Below are 27,234 nucleotides of genomic sequence, written 5' to 3'. Positions count from 1 at the left end.
CAGCCCTTCTAGTAATTTCATAGACACTTGATTCCTTTCAGTAAGTCGCTTCCTCCGTAAAACATCCAGGTGGTTGCTCTTTCTTGCACTGAGTCTGACACAGAGCTCTTCTGTGCTAGGAACTATTCTTATTCATTTCTGGTCTTTGTATCCTCAAAGGGCCTAGCGTGCTTGATAAGGAGATTGTTAATGCTTTGTGATTGAAAAGCCACCACCACACACACACACACACACACACACACACACACACACACACCAGCCCAATGAGGCAGCTGCTGTGTCCCTGACAAACCCTGTTAATAACGCACGTGTCCTATTCGTTTGATTTTCCAGCTCAGGGTGAAAGTCCCATCTTCTCTTGTTTTGCCTCTTGCTGGCAGCTGATACTGGGACACAGCAAAGGGCATGGACTTAAGTCACAAAGTCAAGTCAATTACCGCTCTGAGGCTCAGTTTACTAATCTGTGAAATGGAGCTATGAACTGCATCCAGCACAGGGAGCCTGGTGAGCACGGAGGGAAGTGTGCACACACGGTCTTTAACACAGCACCCGCGCACGCACACCCTCAGTAAATGGCAGTTCGGGTCAGCACCGCCTGATTTACCCAAAGAAATATTTCACACTTGGCCTGAATTTCCACTGCAGGAGCCAAGAGAGAGCTCCTGGGGAGGCATCGTCTCTCAGGCTCCCGGGAGACTTGGCAGAGGGCTGAGCCAAGAGCCCGTCTCTCCCACAAGCCAGCCTTGCATAAAAGAAAGCAATGATTTGGCCTCAGGACGAGGAAGCTGGCAAGAAGCCATCCTATCTGCAGCCCTTGTACTGACTGCGGGACCATCTCCACAGTGAGAGGAAGAGGATGAGAGCTGAATCAGGACAGCACGTTCCGTGCCTCCTGTTGCAGTGAGGGTGGTGGACACAGGCAGGGGCCTCCTAGAATTTCCGTGGGGTCACCTGCAAAATGGAGGCAAAACACCTTTCTCCCCAAGGCCATGTCCTTAATGAGGTGCTGAGAGTCACCTGGGGGACACATCCAAGGCACGTACTTCTGGGGCATTAGGACTGCCAGCCAGGGCCCCACCACTCTCAGCTACTTCTGCAGACTCCAAAGGCTGGGAAAGAAAGACGTCAGGTTAAGTCCCCAGGCCAGGTGCTAGTGGCTCATGGTCACCCTCTTCTTGAGCCCAAACATGAGTGCTTTCGCCACAACCTCCTCCCTGAATCCTCACCACTGGCCCTATGAGCTGGGCGTTCCTATTTTCCCAGTTTTAAGAAAGACACAAAGGTGAAATGATTTCTCAGGCTCACACAGCCTCTAACTGGTAAGATCTGGCCCCTATTCAGCACAGCCTACCGTGTAGGGTCTGGAAGGGAATCCTCCCCAGCTCAGGACCCTTGACCCAAGCCCCCAAGTTCCCAGCCAGTGCAGACAGGGATGCAAGTGACTCCCTCTGTGCCAGGTCCTCCGTTTCCACCTCGCCAGGCTGCTTAGGCTGCGCCCAAGGGGTCTGCCATCCCCTCACCCCACGCCCCGTCTTCCTCCTGAGAAGCAACTCCCACCCCTCACTTCCTTTCTGGGGAAAGCATGCTGCCAGGCTGCTGGGGTCAGATGGCCAGGGACAACTCTTCCCTTCCCGGTGGCATCTCCTGGCGGCATCTGGACCCAATCCCCATCCCTGGAGTTAGCAAACTGTCAAGAGCCTCTCCAGTCTATGGGTTGACTTCAAATTTAGCATTTTCAGTGCATGATAGAAAGGAGATAGTTTTGTTATATCTACAAGGGCAGTCCCCTCTTTCCAGAATGCCTTTCTCCCTCTTCCACCTAATGAACTCCTGTTCATGCTTCAAAGCCATGCTCAGATGTTCCCTTCCCACCAATTTCCTCCCATACCCACCTTCTAATGTGGGTGTGTCCCGGGGAGAACCTTAATTTTCCTCAGTGGAGAAGTCTGAAATGCTCGTATAGAAAAAAATTTTTTAATGAAAAGGAAATCCAGAAATAGAAGCAGGCTGGGAAAGATGATGTGGCAGTCACCTGAACTCAAGAGAAAGGGCAGAAATAGTTGAGGGTTTTTTCCAAAGTGCAAAATGTAGGTTGTAATGCCCTCCTCAGTCTCCCCGTGATAATGTCGTAGATCAAAGTCTATATTTCTCACCAATGCTTTTGGAGCTGAACCTGTGTTTAATTTCGTCTTGCTGTTTTTTATAAAAATAATGTTCCCGCCCAACTGAGATTTAGCAACAAGGAACATAATATCTGACTTAACAATGGCGTAGGCCGTGATATTTACTGTCCTGTGGAGAAGAGGTCTGGGTGCAGACAATTTTAGGGCAGCTCCATCATGTCAAGGCTCTGGAGTGGCTTCTCTGACACTCTCTGCTGTGCTGCCAACAGTCACAGGACAGATGAGTGTGCTGCAGGCATCCCATCCCACGCAACCCACTCCATCCAAAGCCAGACAGGGAGAAAGGTGTGTATCTCCCTCAACTTCCCCCCTGTATATGGGGAGGAAAATATTTCCTCTTCTTAGTTACCCTTTCATCAGACTTTCGTCCTATGTCCCTGCTGGGAGTGTGGGAAAGTGATTTGGGGCAGTGGGCCGGTGGTTGCCAGCTCTATCGTGGAAACTAGATTCCGCCAGCAAGGGGGCAGGGGATGGCCTTTGCGTGAGCAACCGGCAGCAGGGCAGCCTGAGGGGGTCAGGCATCCTCCGGTGACTGGGCAGGGGTGGTTTCGGAGGGGACATGGAGGGCCCTTCTCTACTGCACTTAAGCCACAAAGGTCCTTCTCACATCCACTCAGTTATGGTGTCTCAGGATGAGAAGGAGATGAAAGAGGGCTCCCCTCTGCCTGGATCCCTCCACTGACGGGGAGTTTGTTACTTCTGGACACCACTGTTTCCTATCCTGTGTTAGCTTGAAGTGTTAGGAATTTCCTTCCATTGAGCCCAAGGTGATTTCGTGGTAACTTCCGCCTCGTTCTGGTCCTGCCACCCACAACTTCCTTCAACAGCCGTATTCCACACTAGCCACCAGAGGGAACATTTTAAAACACAGGGCTGGATTGGATATGTCACTCTCCTGGCTAAAACCCTTCAGAGAGTCCCCGAGGACTATAGGATAAAGTCCAACTTCATGGCATAGCATCAGAGGCTCAACACAGTCCAACTCCAGCCAGGTCTCTCTTCCTTATTCTTCTCCGTCCAACACATATGTTCTTATACCTTAGGTAAGAACACATGGAAGTGATTGTTATTCCCCCAGTGCATCTATGATTTTGTTCAAGTTGTTCTATTTACCCAGTATTCTCTTCCCTCTTCTGCAGTTGGCAAACTCCTCCACACCCCTCAAAGCCCAGTTCATTTGGCCCCTCCCTGGCACTATTACTCCTGAAGATTACATAGTTGCATCCTTGGTTTCTATCATACCTGGTGCAGTTAATACAGCACTTAGCATTATTTGGTGCTTCATGGCTTTCCAAAAAATATTCACCCGAGGACCAGAAGATCCTATAAGGCAAGCGCCTTTGTAGCCTTGTACCTAAATCAAGCACTCAGTAAAAGCTTGCCTAAAGCAAAGGCTCACCTTGGGAGCCCCAGCACCCTGTCAAGGATGGAGCTTGAAAAGAGTTGTTGTAGGGAATTTGTGACATGATGTGCAGTTTCCTGGTTAGTGAGAAGTGGCCCAGAAATAGTAGCTGTAGCTGATATTGTTACTATTGCTGTTGTTGTGTTACTATTGGATCACAGCCCTTCCTTTAACTGACCTTTAACCGGCCAGCTGCCTCCTGGTTCCCAGAATTTGCTCACTGACCTTCTTCCTCCCATGACTGAGAACATCCAGGCAGGATCCTGTCCCCCCGGTAGAGGGGAGGAAGAGCGTCCCACCCTCCCCTCCTGCAGGACAGATTTCCCCGTAGTCTCACTCCATCAATAGATGCTGGCCAAGTAGTTTCAGCCCCTGAGTTAGAGAAACGTATTCCAATTAAGGGACCTGCTGAAAGTGGCCTCACTTTACAGACAATTGGGTTGTGAATCGAAGCGGGCATTAAAGTTTACAAGCTCGACAGAAACCAGCCGACCTCGCTGCTCATTGCTGCTTCTCCATTTTTTACTCCACGGCTGTTTGCGGAGGGAGTGAGGAGTGTGGACAAATCATAGTCTCTGCAGTCCACAGTGGGAGAAATGACCACCCATCTGCTTGTCATCCATTCGTTCATTTGCTTATTATTTTTTCTTGAAAGACCCAGCCTCTGGGCAGGTGCAAAACCTCCTCTCTCGTTATTTGTGCTCCCCCTTCTCTGGCATTACATAAGAGTCTGGGAGACTTTAGATGGTGCTAGAAAAGCAGGAAAAGAGCTCCAATCCACAGCTGAGATCACACTGTCCAAACCCCCAGGGGCCCTGAAAGTCCAAGGCTCTGGTATTTGGGGTGCACAGGGCACCAAGTCTCTGCTGAAACTGGGCTCCCCAGACCTGATGCACAGGGAGCCAGGCCCTCCCACTGCGTTGGTCAGGATTCTCCAGAGAAAAAGAACAAATGGGATATAAAGAGTGACATATATAAGAGGAAATTTATTATAGGAATTGGCTCACGTGATTATGGAGGCCAAAAAGTCCCATGACTTAAGCTGGAGAACCAGGAAAGCTTGGTGGTGTGGTTCAACCTGAGTTCTAAGGCCCTAGATGGAATTGAGGGGCTAATGGTGTTAGCTCCAGTCTGAGTCTGGAAGTCCAAGAACCAGGTGCACTAATGTCCAAAGGCAGGAAAAGTTAGATATCCCAGCTCAAGCAGAGAGAGCGAATTCACCCTGCTTCCGCCTGTTTGTTCTATGCATGTACTTAAGGGGTTGGATGAAACCCACTCACACTTGTGAAATACCCAGTCCAAGCTCCTCTGGGAACGCCCTCACAGACATACCCAGAAATGATGTTTTTATTTGTTTTTGGTTTTTTTGCGGTACGCGGGCCTCTCACTGTTGTGGCCTCTCCCGTTGCGGAGCACAGGCTCCGGACGCGCAGGCTCAGCGGCCATAGCTCACGGGGCCAGCCGCTCCGCGGCATGTGGGATCTTCCCAGACCGGGGCACGAACCCGTGTCCCCTGCATCGGCAGGCGGACTCCCAACCACTGCGCCACCAGGGAAGCCCCAGAAATGATGTTTTACCAGGTATCTGGGCATCTCTTAGCCTAGCCAAGTCAGCACGTGAAATTAACCACCACACTCACCAAGGCTCTGCCACCAGCCCTGCAGTACCCACAGGCTCCGCACCTTTCTGGACATGAAGACTCAGTCTCCGTTTTCTCTCTTTTAGCCCCCAAGCTTCCTGCTGCTCCCACACCTGCCTACACTCCAAAACACTTTCTTCTCAGGGGCTCAAGGCTGCTCCAGGCCAAATCCCATCTCACAGTTGAGTTTTATCTCCTCTCAACAGTGCTTTGTCTTTTTGGGTTCTTTTTTTTCAAATTGAGCCATTTTTTTAAAAGCTGAAGTTTCCATAGAAAAATGCAGGCTGCTACTTTCTCTTTATAAGTAGGGTAATCTACTTATACCATACTTATATGGACTTGTGTAGAAACGATTTAGGTGGGACTGAAGAGCAGGGTCTTTCAATAAGGCCTGAGCTTCCAGCAACCAAAGGACCATCTCTCCTACCCATCCCCTCCAAAAAAAAAAACCCTCCCTGCACTCATTTATATCATCTCCTGTCCTTGCACATTTATTTTAGGTTTTAACTAGCAACAGGAAGACTGGCCTTATTTAAACAGCAAAACTGCTTAAATGAGATATATATAAAGCATTTGGAATGGTGCCTACCACCTAACTGAGCCTTAGTTAAATATTTGTTGAGCAAATAATCTGATAATTAAAAAGATAGACCAGCTGGGCACATAAAATAAGAATACTAGCTCAGAGCTGACACTAGAGGGCTCAGTTATTTGCAGAATTTCACAGCTTAGAGGCTATGATATAAGGACACATCATGAAGGAAGTTCAGATGATATGAGAACCACCTTGTGTCCAGAATCCAGAAAGACCGTGCCAGGTCCATGCTTTGAAGCTGGCAAGTGTTCATTTTAGGAAATTAGAAGATGACAGTGTGTTACCCCAAGGGACTCCTGGGATTCACAGGGACCACCTAGAAGACCACCAAGCTCTTTACCTGCTTTTTGTTATTAGATCCTCACAAGAACCCTGTGAGGTAGGAATTAATCTCCTCATTTTACAGATGGGAAAATTGTCTAGTGAAGGCTCTCTTGGACATTGTTGAAATGGCCACATAAATAAGTATAAATGAGATAAATTCTCTCTGAAGGAAAGGAATAAGGATTTACCATGGTATAGAACAAAGAAAACGGGCCTGGTCTTGGTGGTCAGCGGATGTTTCTTTAAAGCGGTGATAGCCAAGCTGAGATCTGAATGCTAAGTGGTAAAGGGGAGAGCAGGCAGGAGGGAAATATTCTCAGGGGCTCTCAATCCCCGATGCACAATGTGAACCTCTTGGGGAGCCATACCTGGTCTTGTGCCAGTCCAGTTAAATCAGTAGGACCTGAGTACCAGAGTTTTTAAAAGCTTCATGTGTGAACCATTGAGATGGAGCAAACAGTCGTACGCTCACTGACAATAGCCGTTCATAGCTATTGGGTAAACATAGTAGATGCTCAATAATCCTGAGCAAGTGGGATCCGCAGCATCCCCGTCATCATTATCACCTCTGCTTTATAGATAGAGATATAGAGATACAGATACAGATGAAGATATAGATATATCTATTGTCATATTTAGAAAAGTGCCCGGAATATAGTCAGCGCTCAGTTAACATCAGGTGCTTTTAATATTTTCCAAGGGCTGGAGCAAGAGTGTTCCTGAGGCTTTTGCTCCCTACCCCCTAAATCAGAGGGCATCCTGGGTAGGGTGTTCTCAAGCCCCTCCCCAGGAAACCAGGATGGATAACTTTAGGGGGGTCTAGGAATTCTGGCCCATGTAGGATGTGCGCCACAGCAGCTCATCAGGCAGCTGCTGAGTTTGCCAGCCCCTGCGGAGAGGAAGAGCAGCAGCTAGGAACCTGGGTTGACGAGGAGGGTGAAATGACAGTCAACCTCCTCTAAGAACAAGATGGAAGGGAGCTCTCAGCTCCCAGATAGCTGCCAACTCATGCCTTGCATGCCGCTGAGGAGCGCCTGTCTGAGCTGGGGTGGAACTGGCCATGGTCAGGTCTCAGACAATCTCCCCCCTGTGCCCTGGCCGGAGGCGCCCCCAGCCTGGGGAACTGGCCCTGGCCAGCTGAGGTTAGTATCACTGATGACCAGCAGAGGGCAGCACAGGCCACAGGCTCCCGCCCACCACAGCTTGCCTTTTTCCCAGCAAGGTTTTACTACCAAGTCCAGCCTCTTGGATTCAGTGTCTCTGGTCTTCCCAGCCGGCTGGAGAAGTCCTGAACATTCCTCATAGGCCGAAGACATCTCCTACCTTCCTCATCCCAGCACCCGAAGTCTTTCTTGACTCCTGTTAGCTTGCTTAGAAATTTCACGGCAAATAGGGAGTGAGTCTGAATTTTTTTTTTTTGCAAGCTGACTCTGTGCAGGGTACTGAGCTACATCCTTGACATTCTCAAGGAGGAGCAAGTGTGAAATGGTGCTGAAGGAACAGGCTGGGCACAGGACAGGGCTTTGCTTAATCCTGATGAGTGATGTGATTTGGACAAGCCTCTTAAATTCTGTGAAATCAGAGATAAAATCCCTACCCCGCCCTACCCCTCGGGGTTACAGGAGAATTAGATGAGAAACCACGTGCACAGATCCCTACACAGTGCTGAGGAAACAACACTGCTATTCTTCAGGCAACATCTGGCAGAGCTGCCCCCCAGGGACGCGCTCCTTCAGGGACCAGTTCGCTAATTTCTCTCTCTTCCCTCCACCAGCTTCCCATTGCCATCTCCAGGGAGCGCACCACTACCTGACCCGCCCCAAGCACCTGCAGGCTGCTGTAAGCCTGCTTCCTCCAACTCAATTAGACACACCCCATGCCAATGCCACCCCAGTACTCCCTCACCGCCCCTTCATTGGCCAAGACCGTGGCCTTGTCTCAATTTTATATACAGTGCATCAGTCCAGCTACACGACAGGATTCTGGAGCTAGAAGGGGGTGGGGCAAGCATCTGCATTTTCACAAGCTGCCCCAGTGATTTTGAGACCCACAGTGAAAGAACAAAAGCTCTAGGCCAACATATTGGGGCAACGGTATTCCAAAACAGTTAATTCAGGCTAGTGAAGGGCACGGGAGAGCCGTTATGCAAATACGTGGCCATTGGAGGCTATTCATTTCTAGGAGAGAACACGGAGCCAGGGAAGCAATGTCAGCAGTACCAGGCAGACTGGGGTGGCTGGTCCCAGAGGGCCAATTCCTGCTCTGCCTGATGAACAAAAAGGTCTCAGTAGCTACTTCAGAGGGTGACAGGCCTCATGCTGGGCGACAGGGGACAGCTGCTAGGCCTGAGCCAGAACCGGGAAGGGCCACCTGTCCTACTCAGCGGTTCTCTAACATGAGGAAGCATCAGCATCCCCTGGGAAGGCCCACTGGTCCCCAGGTGGCTGGGCCACCCCAGAGCTTCTGATTTAGGAAGTCAGGGGTAGGGCCTGAGAATGTGCATTTCTGACAAGTTCCCGTGTGGGGTGTGTGTGTGTGTGTGTGTGTGTGTTCCCTAGGCCGACCTCATGCTGCTGAAAGAAGCCCCTTCCCCAGAGCTGGTCTTGAGCCTGAGGTCCAGCTTCATGCCATTGTCATTCCAGGCCTCGGTCTCTCCACAAAGCTTCTGCTGTCCTTTCCGCCACCAGCCTCTGTCTTTCCAGGGTTTTCCTTCCAGCCCCTTTGGGCACAGGACACAAGACTCTTGTGTTCAAATTCTGGGTCTGCTTTTTGGCAACAGACCAAGGCTGCCCTCCTGCCATTCATTTGTCCCATCAAGCCCATCGCTGTCACACCCTTCCGAGGTCTGTCCCCAGGCTGCTGGCGTTGCTTTCTCCCTTGTCTGGAGCCTGCAGTGCCGGGGAGTGTGTCTCCCACTCTCCCCCGTCCTCCCCCAGCACCTTGCTGCACGGAGAGACGGGGAAGCCCAGCTCCCCTGCCTGGAGCGCATGTGCTCCTCCTGAGTCCCTGCCGGGATCAGGCCTGAGACAGCAGCCTTGCTTGGCGCCGCGCCTACCTCTCTGGTTTCTTCTTCCCCATCCTTTGCTGATTTCTCATGGAAGCGCTTCCTTGATAAATCTCTGGCACACAAATTCTCATCTCTGGGTCTGCTTCTGGAGACCTGGTCTAAGACAAAGGGGGCGTCATGGCTGATTTGTCCCCGGCCAGCCGCGTAAGACAGACCGAGGGCAGCAGAGCTCAAAGCCGTGAGGAGGGGTTTGCAGTGGTTAGTTGTGCCGGGCCTCTTCCCACCGTCACCCCAACCCCTGTCGCCGGTGCTCCTGGCCCCCTTCCCTCACCTATGTCTGTCCCCTGCCTCCGTCCCTTGGTGGAGTGGAGGCTCTCGGTTCATGTGTGCCCCGTGTCGCTAGAGTCAGGTGGGCAGGAGTGGTCCATGGCATTTAGCATCTCTACTCTAGGCCCAGGGACCAAGCAGAAGCCTTTAGCCCCCAGCGACCCCTTCTTCTGCTCCCTGCCGCCATGCTGCAAGATGCAGATAAGAAGGAAATTTTGCTTCTGCAAATTGTAGCGTTCATGAATCTTGGCAGGCTAACGGGCAGGCAGGCGCAGGTGGGGAACAAGTGTGCAGGCTCAGCTGAGTGCCAGGGCCTGCCTTCCGGGAAGTCACCACCTGCCATCACAGCTCTTTCCTGAGATGCGTCAGGAGAGCTGGAGTGATGAGAGGGAGGGGAAGGGGCCGAGCTCGGCCTCTGTGCTGTCACTTTCTGCTGCCTCTCAACAAGGAGACTTGATGCTGCGGCAGGAGCGGGGTAGGTGGAGCCCCAGCTCTTTGCGGGGCCCTCCGAGGTAGCCTTGGGGGGCTTCAGCTTCAGTATTTCCAAGCTGAGGCAGCAGGATGGGGCGTGGGGAAGCCTTAAGACTGGAGGCAACATAGCCCTTCCCCGGGCTTTGCAGGCCCCGTCCCCTATTCAATCCTGGGATGGCATGTGTAGCTCTGTTTTTTCTTCCCCTGGGGCGCAGGCAGCTTAGGAGCTCCTGAGGGCAGATGGGCCTGACGACTTCAGAGGACTCAGAGCCCGAAGGAGTGGTCCATCCTTTCCTTCTTACAACCAGGGCTCTGCCTGGCTGTCCACAGAGGGCCACAGGTAATTAAATAGAAAAGCACCATAAAGCCCTGGCAGAAAAAGCACGGGATAACCATGAATCCTGGAGCAGAGGCTCAGTTATTTCACAGATCTGAAGGATCCTAAGGGAAGGGACCTCACCAAGATCACACAGAAAATTAGAGGCAAAGTGGAACCGAAGCAAACTGATTTCAGGTGAGGGCCTTGCCTGACCCCTTCCTGGGAGAACTTGGGAGGCTTCTGGGAGCGTTGGGATGCAGAGAGGACACATAGAGGTTGTTTCAGTGAGGACTCTGTTTTGTTCAAGTGACAAAAACTTTAGCTCTGCATTGGCATAAGGAATGCAAAGGTTTAATGGTTCACATAATTAGCCGGTTCAGAGGTAGGAGACATTCAGGCACTGCTGGATCCAGGTGTCCAGTGACGTCCACAGGACTGGCTTCTCTCCATTTCCTCGCTCTGCTTTCCCGTGTGGGCTTCTTTTTCACGTGGTGGCTCCCTTCTCCCTCCAGAAAGCAAACCGGCCTCTCAGCTCCAGCCTCACATCCCATCATGTGTGTCCCATGGGGAAGAGGCAGAGTCTTTGGCAGTAGCTCCTGAAAAACTCCCGGACTTCTTGCTGATCAAACAGCTTATGTCATGTGTCCACCCCTGGACTAATCACTGAGGCCAGGTACATGAGACACACAAGTGACTCGGCCTAGGCCATGTAGCCTCCCCTGGAATGGTGGTGAAGCCTGGCCCACGGAATGGGGGAGGGGAAGACACCAACACATAAACATTCAGGGCTGCTGCCGTAAGAAGGAGCGTGGATACCTGGGAGGCACACACGTGGTCGGCCCGGAAGTGTTAATGCACAGCCTACTTCTATGGCTCAGGGCTGAGATCAGAGCATCCTAGTATGGGGTCCCAATCCATGACAGGGGTCTTTGGAAAGGAGCGACTTCTGTGGAGCCAGGCTGTATCATTGGAAGCTCAACTAGAAAAGTGCATTTTACATATCTCTCATTAAAAACTCAGACGTTCCACTGCCTAAAGTAATTCGGACCGAATTTCCTTCTACAATCAATCATTTAGGTTCTTTCTCTATGAGAACGTCCTTTCCTTTGTCTCTAAGTGGAAAACTCCTATACATCCCAGTACAGTATAAACAATACTACTTACGGCTGTTAGTAAAAGGCTAGTAGAATAGGCCTTTTGCTCTCTGGTCCAGTCATTCATTCATCTATCCATTCATTCGTTCAACAAATATTGAGTTCCTACTATGTGCCAGACACTGGGCTGGGTGATGGGCTTACAGAGATCAATAAATAAGACAGATGGGCCCCTACCCTCTTAGACTTTACATAGTAGGTGGGGAAACAGATATTCATGAAACATGCAAGTAAGCGTAAAACTAAAACTGTAATAAGTGGTACAGTGTCACTGGTCAGGGAGCTCAGAGAAGCTGTTTGAAGCTGTGACCGTGGAGCTGAGGGTGTTAGGATGAGTAGAAGTTAAGGAATTGAAGAGGGGAGGGGGGTGAGGTACAACGCACGTAGATGCTGCTGTGGAGGGAGGGTGCCTATGAGTTTGAGGGATGGGTTACAGACCACTCTTCCTGGAGGGGGAGAGATCGAGGGCAAAAAAGGCACAGGACACTGGAGAGGGTGGCAGGGACAGACCGTGCAAGATCTAAGGGCACCCGGGAGCCACTGAAGTCTCTAAGCAGTGGAGTGGTTTGATACAGTTTGCACTGTGGGAAGATCTCCCTGACTACATTGCAAAGAGTAACTCAGAGAGTGGGGAGAAACAACAAGACTGTGGGTAGACCAAGCACCAAGATAAAATCTGATGGTCATCTGGTTCTGTGGGAGTCGTAGAGAGAAGTGGATGGAACTTGGTGATGGACTGAGTGTAGGAGGGGAGCGGGAGGGTGGGGTCAAGGATGATTTCTGGGTTGCCAGCTTGCACAACTAGGTCAATGGCGGCCTCATTCGTTAAGAGATGTTGAGTTTAAGATGCCTTGGGGTACGTCAAGGAGGCAGTTGGATTATCCAGGTTGGAGCTCAGAAAAACCTGGACTAGAGAGAGGCCTTGATGAGTCATTTGGGTGGGTGGCAATTGCATCTCTGGGGGCAGATGAGATCACCCAGGTTGATGGTGTGGATTGACAAGAGAAGAGCATCTTGGACCAGTCCTTGAGGATCATCTGTGTTGAATTGTCAGATAAAGGACGTGAGCCTTAAAAGAAGGCAGAGCAGGAAACTGGGAAGTAGAAGGAAACTGGAAGAGTGTTGTACGGTTCAGAGTGCCTGCAGGAAAGGGATGGTACTCTCAGCAGGTCTAAGGGAAGAGGGTTTAATGAGGGACTATGGATAGAGCCATGGGCGGCGTTGAGAGAAACACCAGGTGCTGATGTGCCCTAGGTCTAGCAACTGAGGGAGTCGTTAGCATCCCTGGGCCTGATGGGTCAAGGAAGGGGAGTGATGCTGGAGCCCAGTGTGGGTTGGAGCTGTAACCTCAGGGATGCAACCACCACCAGAACTGCAGCTGGACAGGGAGGGAGTTGAGGTAACAAATGCCTGCCCTCCCCTCCTTCCACTCCCCAACCTGCTGGTGCCTCTCTCTCCTCGGGCAACCCAGCCAGAAGTTAGAGGGCAGGGCAGCCAGGGTGGCACAGGCCATGGGGACAGAGCAGGCAGAGAATGGATCCGAGAGGGGGGCGGGGGGGGGAAGGAGAAAAAAACAGCCCAAGTGTGGTGTCGAGGAAGCCAAAGAGGAGGGTGTTTGGAGGAACAGGAAGCGACCCAGAGTGTCTCGCACAGTTGAGAGGCCAACAGAATGAGGACCATGTTAGCCTGCTGTGTTGAGGGCCGTGGGGGGTCATCTGTGCCTTTAGGAAGAGTTTATCTGATTGAGTAATGGGGGTAGAAGCCAGACTGGAATTTGATACGTGAGGCCTCTTGGTGGTGGTATTAAAAGAGGAACATAGACGTAGTTCAAGTACGCCACACCACAGTTTTGTGGTGTTAACTTGGTCCTCACCTGGCTCATCTCTAAGGTGAAGAAATTAGCAGTACCTGCCTCAAAGGAGAGTTGGCAGGATCGAATGCTATCGTGACACACACCCCTCCGTGAACTCTAAGACGATGGACAAGAGAAGAGCTTGTCCCTGATAAAGCCCCTGCCTAGGACGGCACAGAGGACCCAAGGGTCAGGAGACTGGGGCTTAGTTAGATATTAGGGGGTGTGGACACCTTGGTGCCTCTCCGCATCCACCTCCAGCCAAGACCTGAGACCTCCGACTAAACCTGTCTCTCCCTGGATTGGGGCTCAGTGGGGGCTCCAGGGGGTTTGGCAATGGCTCTGCCCCCTGAGTTGGGGCAGAGATGGGACTGCTTAGAAATGCGAATGGAACTTTAACCCAAGAACGTCTGGTGGCTTGACAAAGCGCAGCGGCCATGAAGACCGCAAGATCAGGCGGACATCTGTAGCTGAGGACACTCGCCCGCCAGGCTAAGGCTGGACCCGCAGGCGTTCTCTCCCTCTCTCCCCAGTGCAGAATCTGTCCCAGCCCAGCACCCTGTCCGTGCACCCTCTTTCCGTACCTTTGCTCTCACTTCCCTCTCTCCATCTGCATCAGTAATCAGTCTGAGCATGTGTGACTGGTGTGAATTTCAGTCTGCAGCCTCAGGTGTGCAAGAAACGTGACATCCTGTATATCCGATGAGTAAACTTTATTTTCAGTTTGCATTAATGTTCCTGCAGGTGCCGTCCCAGGCCAGCAGCATATATGCAGTGATGGGACCAGACCTTGAAGCCGCTATTATTCATCTGAGGCCAATTACATGCCTGAAATCTTTCTGGTAGGAAGCAGAAAGAACATGGCATCTTTGTAGCGAGGTTTTGTGATTCAGATAACAGGGCTAGCTCCAGGGAGCATAGAACAAAGGGCACCCTGAGGGGAGAGACACCTCAGAGGCTGCACCTACAGGGCCATGCTGGGCGGGACTCCCTGCCTGTGAGCGGCAGGTGCAGGTGTGCCCTGTGTGTGGGTTTCTGTGCACACACTTTGCACCTCTGTGTGTTTCTGTCCCAGCCAGGGACTCAGGTCAGAGATGGAGGAGCACAGGAGGCAAGAGGCATCTGTAGCCGCAGAGCCTGCTCTGGCCCTGCCCCAGGGCTGTATCCCTGGGACCCATTACAGTGCTTGGTTCTTGGGAGAAAATGAGAAGATCTTTAATGAATGAACAAGCACTGACACTGTTTACTACCGTAAGCACAGCTGCTACTCTACAAGAGGGAGCAATTGATCAGAGCTGGGGCCACAGTTGGTTCTCAAGTGTCATCCATTCTCTGAACCTTTATTAAGCCCTGTCCCCTGTGGGCTTGTGCAGTGGGGTCGATGCTGGAATCACAACCCAGCTGGGCCCCTGATGAGCTCTGTGACTTTTGGTTACTCACCTTCCCTTTCCGGCAGCTCCTTGCAGAGGAGATGGCATTGCAAAGACTCTGAGGGTTGAGTAAGCAGGGTCCTTTTGGGGACCCGAAAGGAGGCCATGTGGCTGAGAGCCTCTGTGAAGCCGGAGGGGCTGGCAGGACTGGATCCTGAGGGGCCCTGTAGCCATGATAAGGAGTCGGTACCAATTAGACAGTGCCTGAGGTCAAGGCCCTCCTCTAGTCTCAGCTGCAGTTTGCGCATCTGCAAGGGCTCTGGACTTGGCCTTCTAGGGTCCAGCCTGACCTTGGGCCTCTGCCTTGGTTAGAGATGAGTCCTCACCCAGTGTGCAGGATGAGTGTCTCCGAGGAAAACCCATCCCACTGGCCCTGGGGACTCTGAACGCATGGACCACAGGCAACTCTCAAGACACTTCATCCCTGTACTCAGGATGGTGTCCCGTTTCTGCCAAATGAATCTGGAGATGACAACACCATCACCTGATGCCTTCTAGGTGGAGGCCTTTTTGGCTCTGTGACAGAGGGACATACATAGAATGATGCCATCAGCCCAGACATGTTTCATAAGAGAGGAGAACCCAGAACATGGAGGAGGTGGAGGCCGGGACTCAATCAAGTTTTCTGATGTGATTATGCTCCAGGGAACACACAATCCTGTGCCTTTGTGTGCAGGAATCCCGTCTACAAAACCCAGAGAAATAGCCATTTGACCTGCTCTTGAATACTCCCTTCCATGGGAGGCTCACTACTTTACACGGCAGTCTCTCAGATAGTGAAGGGTTGAGACCAGTCCTGTTTTCTTCCCACTTCCAGAGATGGGTCCCTAACCTTGGACTCCGCAGTCCTCCTTGGTTTTTAGGCCTCACCAAGGATTTGAAGATAGGCTTCTCACCTAATGTGAAATAGCAGCCTTTGGTTCAGTGGGGTTTACTCCATTGGTAAAGGAAATGCCAATCCAGAAAGAGCTGTTTAGGGGTAAAAACGAGGTATTCTTATGTGGCGACAAAACCCAGCTGCCCATCAACTTACCACTCAACTTCCCCTGGGCTTACAAAAGTTTATTGATATGAGGATCACCTTGAGGTCTGGACAAGAGGGGTACCTGGTGTGGGACCCCTGCTTTAGAGGACCCCCCTCTGATTCCCCTCCAGCCATGCCCCACCCCACAGGGTGAGGAAGGGTGGAGAGAGAAAGGAACATGGGATTTTTTTTCAATATTTTTATTAATATACATGTATTTGATAACTTCGAACTTAGAACACTTAGAATCAGCATGAACAAGGTAAACTACACTTCAATGACAAAGATTTGAAATGGGGGAACAGATACTGTAACTGGTTCATATTAACCTCCCCTTGCAATCTGTATCTGTATCTTGTCCAGTGAAAACGATTTACACAGCTCTACAAGTGCAGTATTTTTCTAACAACCCATTTTGTAGTCTCGGAACACTTTACAGTTAAACTGATTTAGATGTTTAAAGATGAAAAATAAGAAATTTGCACTCTAAATTTGAATATCTAATTCACATTCCTTTACGTTAATGTAAATCAGGAACAATTTACAGTAAACACAAAAACTATTCACGATAGTAGTAACAACAGTTCACATTCTTACTGAACACTTCTTGTGTTAGCCAGGCCCTGCACTAAACATCTGAACATGCAATATCACATTTAATTACCTCGACGGGAAGTGTCACGAGTTCACGTTTTCCACAACTGATGATGATGCAAGCTGATGACAGCTTGCACTGAGCACTCGTGTCCAGACCTTTCCCTGGCATCGTAGCTAGCATGACTCGTACCGCAGCAGCTCTGGTGCTTGTTTGCACGATTTTATTAAATGTCACATGAATACGCAGGCCTGACTTCCCCCCCCCAAAAACATGGCTAAGTCTTTACTACTAGGAGACACACGTGTAAGACCCCACAGAGACAACGAACGAAAGCAGCTGTGATCTAGGTCTGCACTAAAGCCCCTTTTATGGGGACTCAGAGGGGCCCCTTCAGGCCTAACTGCAGGAGGACAGCCTCCGCCTCCTCCTCCTCAGCCTCCCCCTCGCGGATCTGCACCAGCAACTGGAAGAGGTTTGGGGTTGGCCCTTCCGCAACCGCGGTCAGCCACAGCCTCTGGAGGGCCCCGCTGTGGTTGGCCCCGACAATGACCTGCTCCAGGCGGGCTCGATTCACGTTATCTTTATCTATGGCCCCCTTCTCCACCACCTTCTTCAGCAGAGGCTCCAGACGAATGACATAAGCAGATACCTTTTCTCCCGGCTTCTGGTAAGTGTTCAGAAATCTGACCTGCGCATCCCTAAAGCTCTCCACGCTCCCAAACGCTTGCTCAAGCGCCTTCAGGCATTTGGCGGTGGTAATCGCAGGGTTGCTGGTCTTGAAGATGCGTATGACATCAGCAGCAGGACCTCTAAGACTCTCCATCAACCGCCGCCTCTTTTCCACATCTGACACCTGCCACTCCTTTATGACCTCATTAGTGTGCTCCAGCCAGGGATCAAATGTCTCCTCTCCAGGCCCCAGGATGTCCCTCCCGGAGAAGAGTGTCAGCTTCCTGTACCCTATGGACTCAACAAGAGGCGGAATAACATTATGCAAAATATAGTTTAGCATCTCTGCTCGCATATCTGGGATTGGGGCCGGAGTGGGGTTCTGAAACCCAAGGACACGGGCAACATCTTGCACGGTCCACCCCTCTCTTGCCAGGAAGAGGTGCAACCTTTCTAGAAATTCAGCATCGGAAGTCGGGGGCTTAAAGACCACTTTCCACACCCCTCCTTTACCGGGCATCTCCCTGGGGATCGCGGTGTAATCGACGGCACCAGTGAGCTCTAACAAGGCTGCTTTGGCATTCTCTTCCCTCCAGAACATTCTCCCAAGCACTCGATAGGGCACCTGGGGCATTGCAGCCTGGAGGGTCTCTTTGATTTCAGCCTCATCACAGTTCACTGGGATCCCCCAGACCAGCAGGGCTCTCTGGGAGTTCACATCCATCCCCTTACACCAGTCTTCCAACAGTGTCATCGCCATTTTGCCAACTATCAAGGGCCCCAATTTTACAAAATACGGGTTACTGTGGTTCCCTGTGCTCTAGGACTTAGGACAACAGCAGACACTCCCCCGCAATATGCCCGAGGAGTCAAGCTTCACGCCACCACGATTAACAAACGACACCAGAGTCCTGCTCTCGTCCTTCCGCTGCCCCCCAGTGTCAGTCCTCCTCCGCGTTCTCGGAGCGAAGCCTGCGGGATGCTCAGTTACGCGGCCACCGCCATCTTGAGTCTCTGGTCGGGGTCTTCGGGCCGGGTCCTCCACCTGCAGGCAGGGTGTCGCGTCGCAGCTCAGAGGCGAGGAGTGAGGGCGGGCGGCGAAGGCGGGAGCCGCCGGGCTGTAGAGGCCGCCGGGGTGTAATCGCGGGGCGTGGTCTTCTGTTCTCAGCCCGGGCGCCAGGTACTCGCGGCTGCTTCCGGCGTCAACCGGGCTCTCGCGGTCGGATCCGGGCCTTCAGGCGCGCGAGAAGCCGCTTCTCTGCAGACGAGAACTGTGCCGCCCCCGGAGGAAGAGACTATCCCCAGGTCGCAGCGGCGGCAGCGGGGCCAGCCCAAGAGATGGTCCTTCGCTGGCGCAGGTGCCCGTCTGGGCTGCGAGGACAGCCGGGCACCCAGAACACACGCGGCGGAGGCGGGGGTAGGATGCGGAAGCAGGGCTAGAGGCGGCGCAGACGAAGGCAGGCCACGGCGACTGCGCGCCCGAGCTGCTGCACGTGGAGGCGGGATGGCGCAGCGCGACTTCCGGGAACATGGGATTTTTGTCCACCAGGACCACACTCTGGGACCAGGACCCCCAATTCCCTCTCCAAATAGCCCCGAGACTGCTTCTGGGGCCTCAGGGGCCCACTTTCTGGGTTTGCCTTTCTGAGAAGCTGTTTGTGGGAGCTGTGTATGAGCTTGGATGGCAGGCTGGTGCGCCGAAGCTCGCGCTGAGTACCAGTGAGAATTGGAAGGGAGAGAAAAAGGCTCAGGCCGTGGGCCAGGAGTGGGACCTGGGGCCTGCACTCCCTGCACTGCCATGTTCCAGGGAGGAATTCCACCGAGTCTCAAAATGTGCAAACCCAAGCGGTTAAGAAGATAGCTCTGTTAATGTAGCAAGAAAGAACATATTTTGTTTCACAAGCAACTGACTTGATTTATAGCTTTGAATATTTTGACATAAGGTAAGTGGGCCTCTACACTTGTTTCCTTGTTGCTAGTGCAACAAATTACCACAAACGTCCTGGCTTAAAACAATGCAAATTTCTTCTTTTACAGGTCTGGAGGTCCGAAGTCCAAAATGGGCCTCACTGGGCGAAAATCAAGGCCTCAGCAGGGCTGCATGCTTTCTGGAAGCTCTAGGGGAGAATTTGCTTCCTTGCCTTTTCCAGTTCCTAGAGGCTGCCTGCAGTCCTTGGCCTGTGGCCTTTTCCCCAGGTCTTCCTCACACTGCCATCTCTCTGGTTCCTTCTTCTGCCCCCGTCTTCCACTTACAAGGCCCCTCGGGATGCTTGGCCCCACTCAGATAATCCAGTATCATCTCCCTACTTGAAGTCAGCTGATTAACAACCTTAATTCCATCTGCAACCTGATACCCCGCTGTCAGGTTCCAGGGATTGGGATGTGGCCATCTTTGGAGGGAGGGCTGTTACTGTGCCCACACATCCTCCATTTGTATTCTCGTCACAAGTCCTTCAAAAGTTAGGGGTATGATTTGTTGAATCCTGAAAGAATAGTACTAGTGCCTGAGAATTGCTTTTCCTTTAAAAAAAAAAAAAAGGCTTACCCCTCAGCATCTGATTTCCTTTAGGCATCAGTTCTATACACCTGACATGATTTGCAGGCCTGGGCATGAGCTCCACCATTTCTGAATGACATTATTATGTTACTTCGGCTCCTGATGCAATGTCCAAGAGTAGAGATAAAGGCCTCTCCAACTCTCTCAGCCCACGCTTTACAGAGGGAGAAGGGAATTGGGGCCACACAGTGGAAAGTACTAACACTTACCTCTCCATACATGCACTTACCACCCAATTATTTGGGGGCAGGCCATAAAAAGGGCACTAGACTGGGAGTTATTGATTCAGCTACTCACCAGTTCAGCAAATATTGATGTATCATCTAGTCTTGCCAGGCCTAGTACTTGGAGTTGGAGAACCTGAAGTGTTAAATACACGCGGGTCCCACCCTCGTAGCTCTGTCACTGTGGGCAGGGGCCTTCCTCCCTCTGTGCCTCTGTTTTCTGATCAATTTCATGAACACCTAGATGGCCAGTAAAGAGTCCCATTATGAGGGCAGCACCCTCACCTTTCTCGTTCACTGTTGTCTCTCCCAAAGCCTTGAACATGTAGTAGATGCTCAGTAAACGTTTGTTGAATGAATGGATGGGTGGATGGCCCTTCCTGACCTGACAGCTGATGACTGTATCAGATCAACCAGAAGACAATGTAGGAGGGGGGTCGAGGAGGAGTCTTGGGGTGGATTCCCACTGCCGCTTACAAAACATTTGCTAGATCTTATTCATCCCCACAGCTGCCTTATGAGTTGACTCCTATTATCATTCCCACTTAACAAATGAAGGAGCTGAGGTACTAAGAAGAAACTTACTTAAGGCCACACAGCTAGTAAGAGTTGGAGCTGGGATTTGAACCTGAACTCTCTCCAAGAAGAACAGCTTGCCTCCTTCTCTCACAGGGAGAGGTATGCTCTCCCCAGGTCCCATCCAGCAGCTATTAACCTCTCCCTTTCCACTACTCTCTGCTCCTTCCTGTCTCCAGAGATCTCCCTGGGTCTGAATTATTGGGCCTCAAGGCCAGGTTACGCTGCTGGTGGGAACTAAAGAAGGTGACAGGGCTTAGTTGGGGTGAGACCGTTCACGTCCTTTATTCCTAACTCATTCCCCTCAATCACTCTCGGCAACTTCCCTTGAACAAAGATAGAAGGGCTTGATCTGTGCAGTTTCCAGTGAGTTTGCACCAACCCCAGGGAGATCGCCACCCATCATCTGTTCCGCTCCATCTTTCACAAGCAAGCAGCATGACCTAGAGAGACGGGCAGTTTAAAGTATACTGAGAGCTCCTGCCTCTCCCTTGATTACCCCGAACATGCTCTGAGTGGGAGCGGCTGTTACCGTATCCCCAGCAAGTATCCCTACGGCACAACCATCACTAGATACCTTTACTGGCAGTGAGGGGATGGGAACAGGGGTGTTCTCCCTTTCTGTTTCATTTGATAAGGCTTGGAAAACTCTGGCTGGACTAATCTATTTCTGACGGCCGCTGCTGTGGAGTGCTGCAGAGCACCAGGTTTGGAGTTAGTCAACTCCCCCATTGGCTGTGTAACTGGGCAATTACATCCTCCCTCTGAGCTCAAGTCTTGCTGTGAGTTAGCAGTGTGCTAGTCTTTGACCTGACTGCCCGGAAATCGTGGGGTCACGGCTCCCAACATCCCACCTCTCCCCCTTCTATCTTATCCCTGGTTCCAGGTGAGGCAGGACCTGTGACACGTCCGGATCTCCATTCCTCATCCTCAGCACTCTACCAAGTGGTCCAACCTCACATCCCTCCCCTGGGATCCTGTGATAAGTCATGTGAACCCCTCCAGATCCTGACTGAATTCAACCTCCTTTCTCTAGATGCCCAAGGCATAGCATGGGTTCCAATGGTGTGACTTAGATTTAGTTTTATTCTTTAGATGTCTGTATCTCCTATTTGATGTTTCACTCCTTGAACTCCAGGTGAAGCCCCATCTTCTAATTCAGCTGAATCTTCCTCCACGCCTAGCACAGTGCCTGGCGCCCAGAGAAGGAACTGTGTGTTGAATTCCTGTCTGAGCTTCAAGCTAAGAGAGCGTGTGACTGTAAGAGAGATGAACCCCCCTCCACCTGGACTAAGAGAAGGACATTTATTGACCCAAATGACTGAGTAGACAGGGCTCCAAGGGTAGCTAGAGCTACACGTTCAAGTAATGTCTTCAAGAATCTTTCCCTCCCCTTTGGCTGTTTTCCACTGTGTTGGCTTCACTGTCCAGAAGGCTCTCCTATCGGTGGTAACAAGATGGTCTTTAGCAATACCTAAGTTACCTTCTGTCCATTTAGTAATCCCAACCATCAGGAGGAGGGCTTTCATTGGCCAGCTTGGGCCACGTGCCCAATGATGAACCAATCACTGTGGCCAGAGGAATGGAACTCTGTGATTGGCCAGTTCTAGGTCATGTGGCCCCTGGAGTGAGGGGGTGTATTTAACTCCATCTTAGCCAAAAAGAATGAGTAGGAGAGGGGTAGTTTCTCAAAGGGGGATGGGGAAAATACTGCTTAGCAGAGGGGGAATAATGGACGTTTGACATGCAAGAATGAGATTATCCGCTCTAGTCTCTTGGGTTCCGTCAAAGCAGCCACATTTACTACCTATTTGGTTCTCACCAAATGCCTAGGAATGGGTTCCTTACTCCACATTTTCCTGCATTTTCACATAAGGTCTATATTAACCTTTGAATGCTGTCCTCTTCTATTCTCAGACTACAGGACCAAGCTAAGAGGAGCCCTCTAATAGCAGGAGCCACACCCTCCAGGCTGCAGATCACCCAAGTATTCCATTAGGATGCAGAGAAGTCCTGCCTCCCCGTCAACTCACTCTGTCTTCCAGTGCCCCTCCGCTCTGTCACCACCTCCAGCAGACATGACCCCTCCAGAACAGAAAACAGAAACCCAGCTGGCTGACAACCTCAGGGAATGTTTTGATTTCATGATGACTAACAAGGATGCAGCATCTCAGGACCAATTCAAAGGACTGTATTTTTTAAGATTAATCTGCCCACACAGTGAAAATAGCTCCTTTCAGTTCAGACTAACTTCTTCCCATGACCGTAACAGTCGAATAGCCCATGACAAGAAATTGGGATCATGATTTATCAGGAGGAACAAGTCTACAAATATGGCTTGTGTTCCCTATTCAGAACTCTATGTCCTCAAGAGTCTTGGTCCTAACATCTTCTTGGTGGCTCCTCGCCTGATAGCGAAGCCCTGACAGTAAGCACCGTGTCCGTTACCTATTCCTGCTCTAACGAACTAACACTCACTCAGTAGCTCAAAACAACACAAATTTATTATCTTAGAGTTTGGAAGGTCAGAAGCCCCAAGTGGATCTCACTTGGCTCAAATGAAGGTTTCAGTAGGACTGGGTTCTATCTGGAAGCTCTAAGGAAGAATCCATTCCCTTGCGTTTCCCATCTTTAGAGGTTACCTTCATTCCTTGGCTTATGGCTGCGTTCCTCCCTCTTCAAAAGCCAGCATAGAATCTTCAAATCTCTCTTAGAGTCTCACTCTTCTGGCTCCCTCTTCTATATTTAAAGAACCCTTGTGATTACATTGGGTCCTCCTGGATAATCCAGAATAATCTCATTTTAAAGCCCGTTGATCAGCAGCCTTCATTCCATCTGCAATCTTAATTCCTCATGGCCGTGTAACATCAAATAATCATAGGTTCCAGGGATTGGGACATGGATATATTTGGGGTGACCATTATTCCACTGACCACAGACACTGAGAGAATTCTAGGTGAACGTGGACTTTCTCATCAACCCCTGTTTGTCATCAGCAAGTCAGAAGAATGGCAGAAATACATAAATACATAATTGTACAAATTACAACTAATAGGAGCAAGGTAAGGTGAAATTAGAACAAAAAGAAATACAGATGCCCCTCAATGGTCCTATCTAAGAAATAAGGGACTTGGTGTATCCAATTCTGGAGAACAGAGATCCTGTGCAAAGAGTTAGGAATATAGATGCTCCATCCTTTTATAAGTGGGGCTCCATTATAGCTCCCCAATTCTATTGAGGTACTAAGGTTTGCCTTCTCAGCCTCTCTCAGCAACTTTCTCCTATCCTCAGAGGGCTGAAGGGCTCCCAGGTCCATCAGGACTTTGGAAGAGTTCTGCCACCTTCATTAGGCAATAACCCAAAAGATTTGAGTGGATGTTTTGGGGGGAACTCAGGTGTGAAATTGCAGCCCTGCAGGTTCAAGCATCCAACATGTCATTACAAATATGAAGCAGAAATTGTTTCTGGAAGGGTTAGATTAACGGCTGATGAAGGGAAACCAGATGTTTGGAGGAAAGCCCTCTCTTTGGAGGACGATTATGTTTTCCTGGTCCCACTTACTCAGACCTTGGGGGCAGAACGGTTCAAGGTCGGCATGAGTCATGTGGGGCATCAACAGTGGTTCCCACCACCTCACAATCACAAGATTCCAGTTTGGAACCTTGATGCTGACTCATTCTACTCCTTGCCCAACTTCAGCACTGCTCTCTCCTTGCATTTTCTCCAGTCTCTTGAGTTATTTATGGAAAGGACTGTCACTTCCGTCACATTGAAGGCAATTACCATGTCTTACTCACCTCTGCGGGCCCAGTGTCTCCCATGATGAAGCTCTCCTTGTTAGTTCACTGGCATTGCTCATCTCTCCACACTGTATTTGGAAAACCCCCCGTACGAGGCAGAGCCCACCTCCCACCATAAAGCTGGGAATGCCAAATACCCTCTGTCTCAGCCTCCTTTGCAGCTACGGTGAATACAAAATGTCCTACCCGGTAAACCAAACCCTCCTGACCCAAGTTTTGCACTGGAAGTTGTGACTTGAAGAAACCAGAACCAAGTAGGACCTGTTTGTGAAGGAGATGGCAGGGGAGCCTCCACATCTGGTTTCCAGGGGCAGCATCCGGAATTGAGCCTCAGTGATACTGGCCAAACAAGCCACCACATCAATGCCAGTTGCCAGGGGGGCGTCTTCCTAGGACCAGTTCTTCAGTGCTATTTAAGGGGTTGTTCCTGGCACACAGCCTCCAAGTTGACTTTAGTGTTTCTCAGTGAGCCAGCGAATCCCCCGTCCCCTCAGATCATCCAGGCTTAGTGCTTATTGCTTACAAATGAGACCCTGACTGACTCAGAAGGCCTTGAGGGTTTGACTGGAGTCATCACATTCCCTCTCACCCTGGGACCTTTGCATATGTCATTTCTTCCACCGGGAGCAGGCATCCACAGCCCTGTCCTCCTGGATGACTCGTGCTCATCCATCCAAGTGCCCAGACTTAACAACGCTTCCTCTGAGAAACCCTCCCAGATCACCCCAAGTCTGGGCTCCCACAATCCCCACACGTTCCTCTTGGTAGCACTTGCTCGGCTGGGTTTGTCTATTTCTGTGTCCCTAACTACTCTCTGAACTATATGAGGATAGAAACTGTATTTCATCATATAAGTGCCTAGTCTATTAATATTCTTGAATGAATGAATGAACGAATGAATGAATGAATGGAACTGTCCCAGGCCAGAATAATTCTTAGTGGAGACCCCACCATCACTTTCTGGCAGCATGAGGCATCTTCAGTTTCTGGACTCAGGGCAATTGCCCTGTTCCAGAAACCCCTCCCACAAATAATATTACCTCATTCCCCTTCCACCAGCATTTCTTGTGTATCTACTCTGTGCCAGGCCCTGTGCCCTCTTCCGCCCACATTTCAGATCCTGCAGGTAGAAACACTAACAGTGCGGCTCTCCCTCCTCCTCTGCCCAGTCATGGAAGCCCCAGGCACTTGGAAGAGTGACCACATGATCCCTGGGAGAAGCGTGGGCCAGCTGCAAGCCTCGTAAGTGGGCAGGCTGCCATGGTGACTTCTTAATGGAGAGAGTTGCTTGAGGAACAATGACCACAAAAGGGAACAATTACCAATGAAGTATCCATTTATATCTAACAGTTTTCAAGAATGGGCAAGATATAAAGCCACAAGTGAAAAGATACTTCAAGCAAATAATAGCGCATGAGCTGGTCTGGACCCAATTCAAGGCCTGTTCCTCACTCCTCCTCCGCTCTCATCACAGAGAAATAAAGCTGTACTTTTCAGTGATCTATAGCACTGTTTAAAATTACTGTTTTTAATACTTACTGTCATTTACCCAGCACCCATTATGTGCCACGTACCCTACAAGACACATAAAATGTGTTCTCCAATCTTGGAAACAACCCCACAAAGTGAGTGTCATTATTCCCATCTTACAGATGAGGCAACTGAGGCTCATAGAGTTTAAGACCTATGGAGGGTTGCACAGCTGGGAAGGGCAGAGGCAGCATTTTATGCTTTATTCAAAGCAGCACATTCTCCCTGTGCTGTTAACTTTGTCACAGTATCTCCATGAGAAAGCTTCCTCTGAAATGAGAATCCAGCCCTCTCCTGCCTTATCTCCACCATGTTTTATTGCCATCTATTTCAAAGACAGGCTGTCGGTTGTTTCCTTCATTCATTTATCAATATATATACATTTATGTGTACATAAGAATTTCCAACTGTTAGTGTCAAACCAGCACGCCCTGTGCTGGGCATTCTGGACCCAAAGCTAGCACACTTGTAAGTTAAAAAAGCTTCTCCAGAACTACTGAGCTTCCAGTCCTTTCCTCCACTCCTGAAAGTAGCCTTCCTTTTCCAAACTGCACTCTGGGTCCCGATTTGCCACCCAGAGCTACACACACACTTTGTCCACAGTTTTGTGAAGTCCAGATGAGCCACAGCTTGCGAAGAGTCCAGAGCAGAGCCCAGCACTTGGAGGGCTTGGTGGAGCCCACAGGAAAGTAACACACATCCTGAAACAGGCTACTCAGGGTGGAATTTTTGCTCCGCCACTTAGTAACTGGATGATCTCGAGCAAATTGCTTAACCTCGCTATGCTTCAGTTTCCTCACCTATGACTTAGGGCAAAAAAAAAAAAAAAGTAACATCTCCATTGGGTCATTGTGAGGATAAAATAAAATAATCCATGTAAGGGGCTTGGAGCAGTGCTGGGGGATTATTAAGTGCCAAGCGTGCATCAGCTAGTATCAGAAGTAGCCAAGGGGCAGGTGCTCAGTCTTGGGTCAGTTCTCTCAACTCTACCTTCAGGCTCACCTCCTCGTGTGGTTTCTTCTCCTGCTTTGATAACTAGAAGCAGTTGTATGGAGCCTGGGGCCTCTTCTCACAAATGCCCAGGTCAGCCATTGAAGCCTGTCTTCCTTTCTCCCAGACACTCTCAGCCTCTCAGGAAAAACATGTCAGACCAAGTGTCTTCCAAAACTCTCCATCACTCCCCATAAGGCTAATTTCCACCCAGACTCCTCTGAAGGGCCTGGGAGGCCTCCCCTGGCCTAGCCCATGCCTACCATCCAGCCTCACTGCTGCCCCACTAAACTCAACAGCTCTGGCACAGCTGTTCCCCACCCACCCCCACCCGCCCCCACTGGGACAGCTGTCCCCTTCTCTTTCCCTGGCCAACTCCTATTTGTTTGTAAGCTTCCTCTAAGGCTCAGGAAGAGGAAGTATCTCCTGGCCATGCAGCGTGCCTCACATTTTATAGCTGATAACGTCCTTGTGAATCTCATGCAGGGCACTCACCCCACTCCCTTGTAATTGTCGCCTCTGCAGGACCAGGGAGGGCTGAGCTGTGGCTGACTTGTGTGTTT

The 27,234-nt window shown here is 50.6% G+C and overlaps 1 protein-coding gene across 1 annotated transcript; it reads right to left on the bottom strand.

The window, feature by feature from the left end:
- Positions 1-15,942: 15,942 nt before the first annotated feature.
- On the bottom strand, positions 15,943-18,513 carry LOC117202213 (paraneoplastic antigen Ma1-like). The gene has a single exon (XM_033432059.2). It carries the CDS (start codon positions 17,752-17,754, stop codon positions 16,702-16,704), a length of 1,053 nt encoding a protein of 350 aa, XP_033287950.2. The 5' UTR covers positions 17,755-18,513; the 3' UTR covers positions 15,943-16,701.
- Positions 18,514-27,234: the final 8,721 nt, after the last annotated feature.

This window comes from Orcinus orca, chromosome 3 (genome assembly GCF_937001465.1).
Source record: "Orcinus orca chromosome 3, mOrcOrc1.1, whole genome shotgun sequence".
NCBI classification, from domain to species: Eukaryota; Metazoa; Chordata; class Mammalia; order Artiodactyla; family Delphinidae; genus Orcinus; species Orcinus orca.
This window is presented reverse-complemented; position numbering and strand designations above follow the sequence as displayed.

What these genes read in the sequence shown, in the direction of transcription:
- LOC117202213 (XM_033432059.2), bottom strand. Translation starts at nt 17,754, where the DNA reads ATGGCGATGACACTGTTGGAAGACTGGTGTAAGGGGATGGATGTGAAC.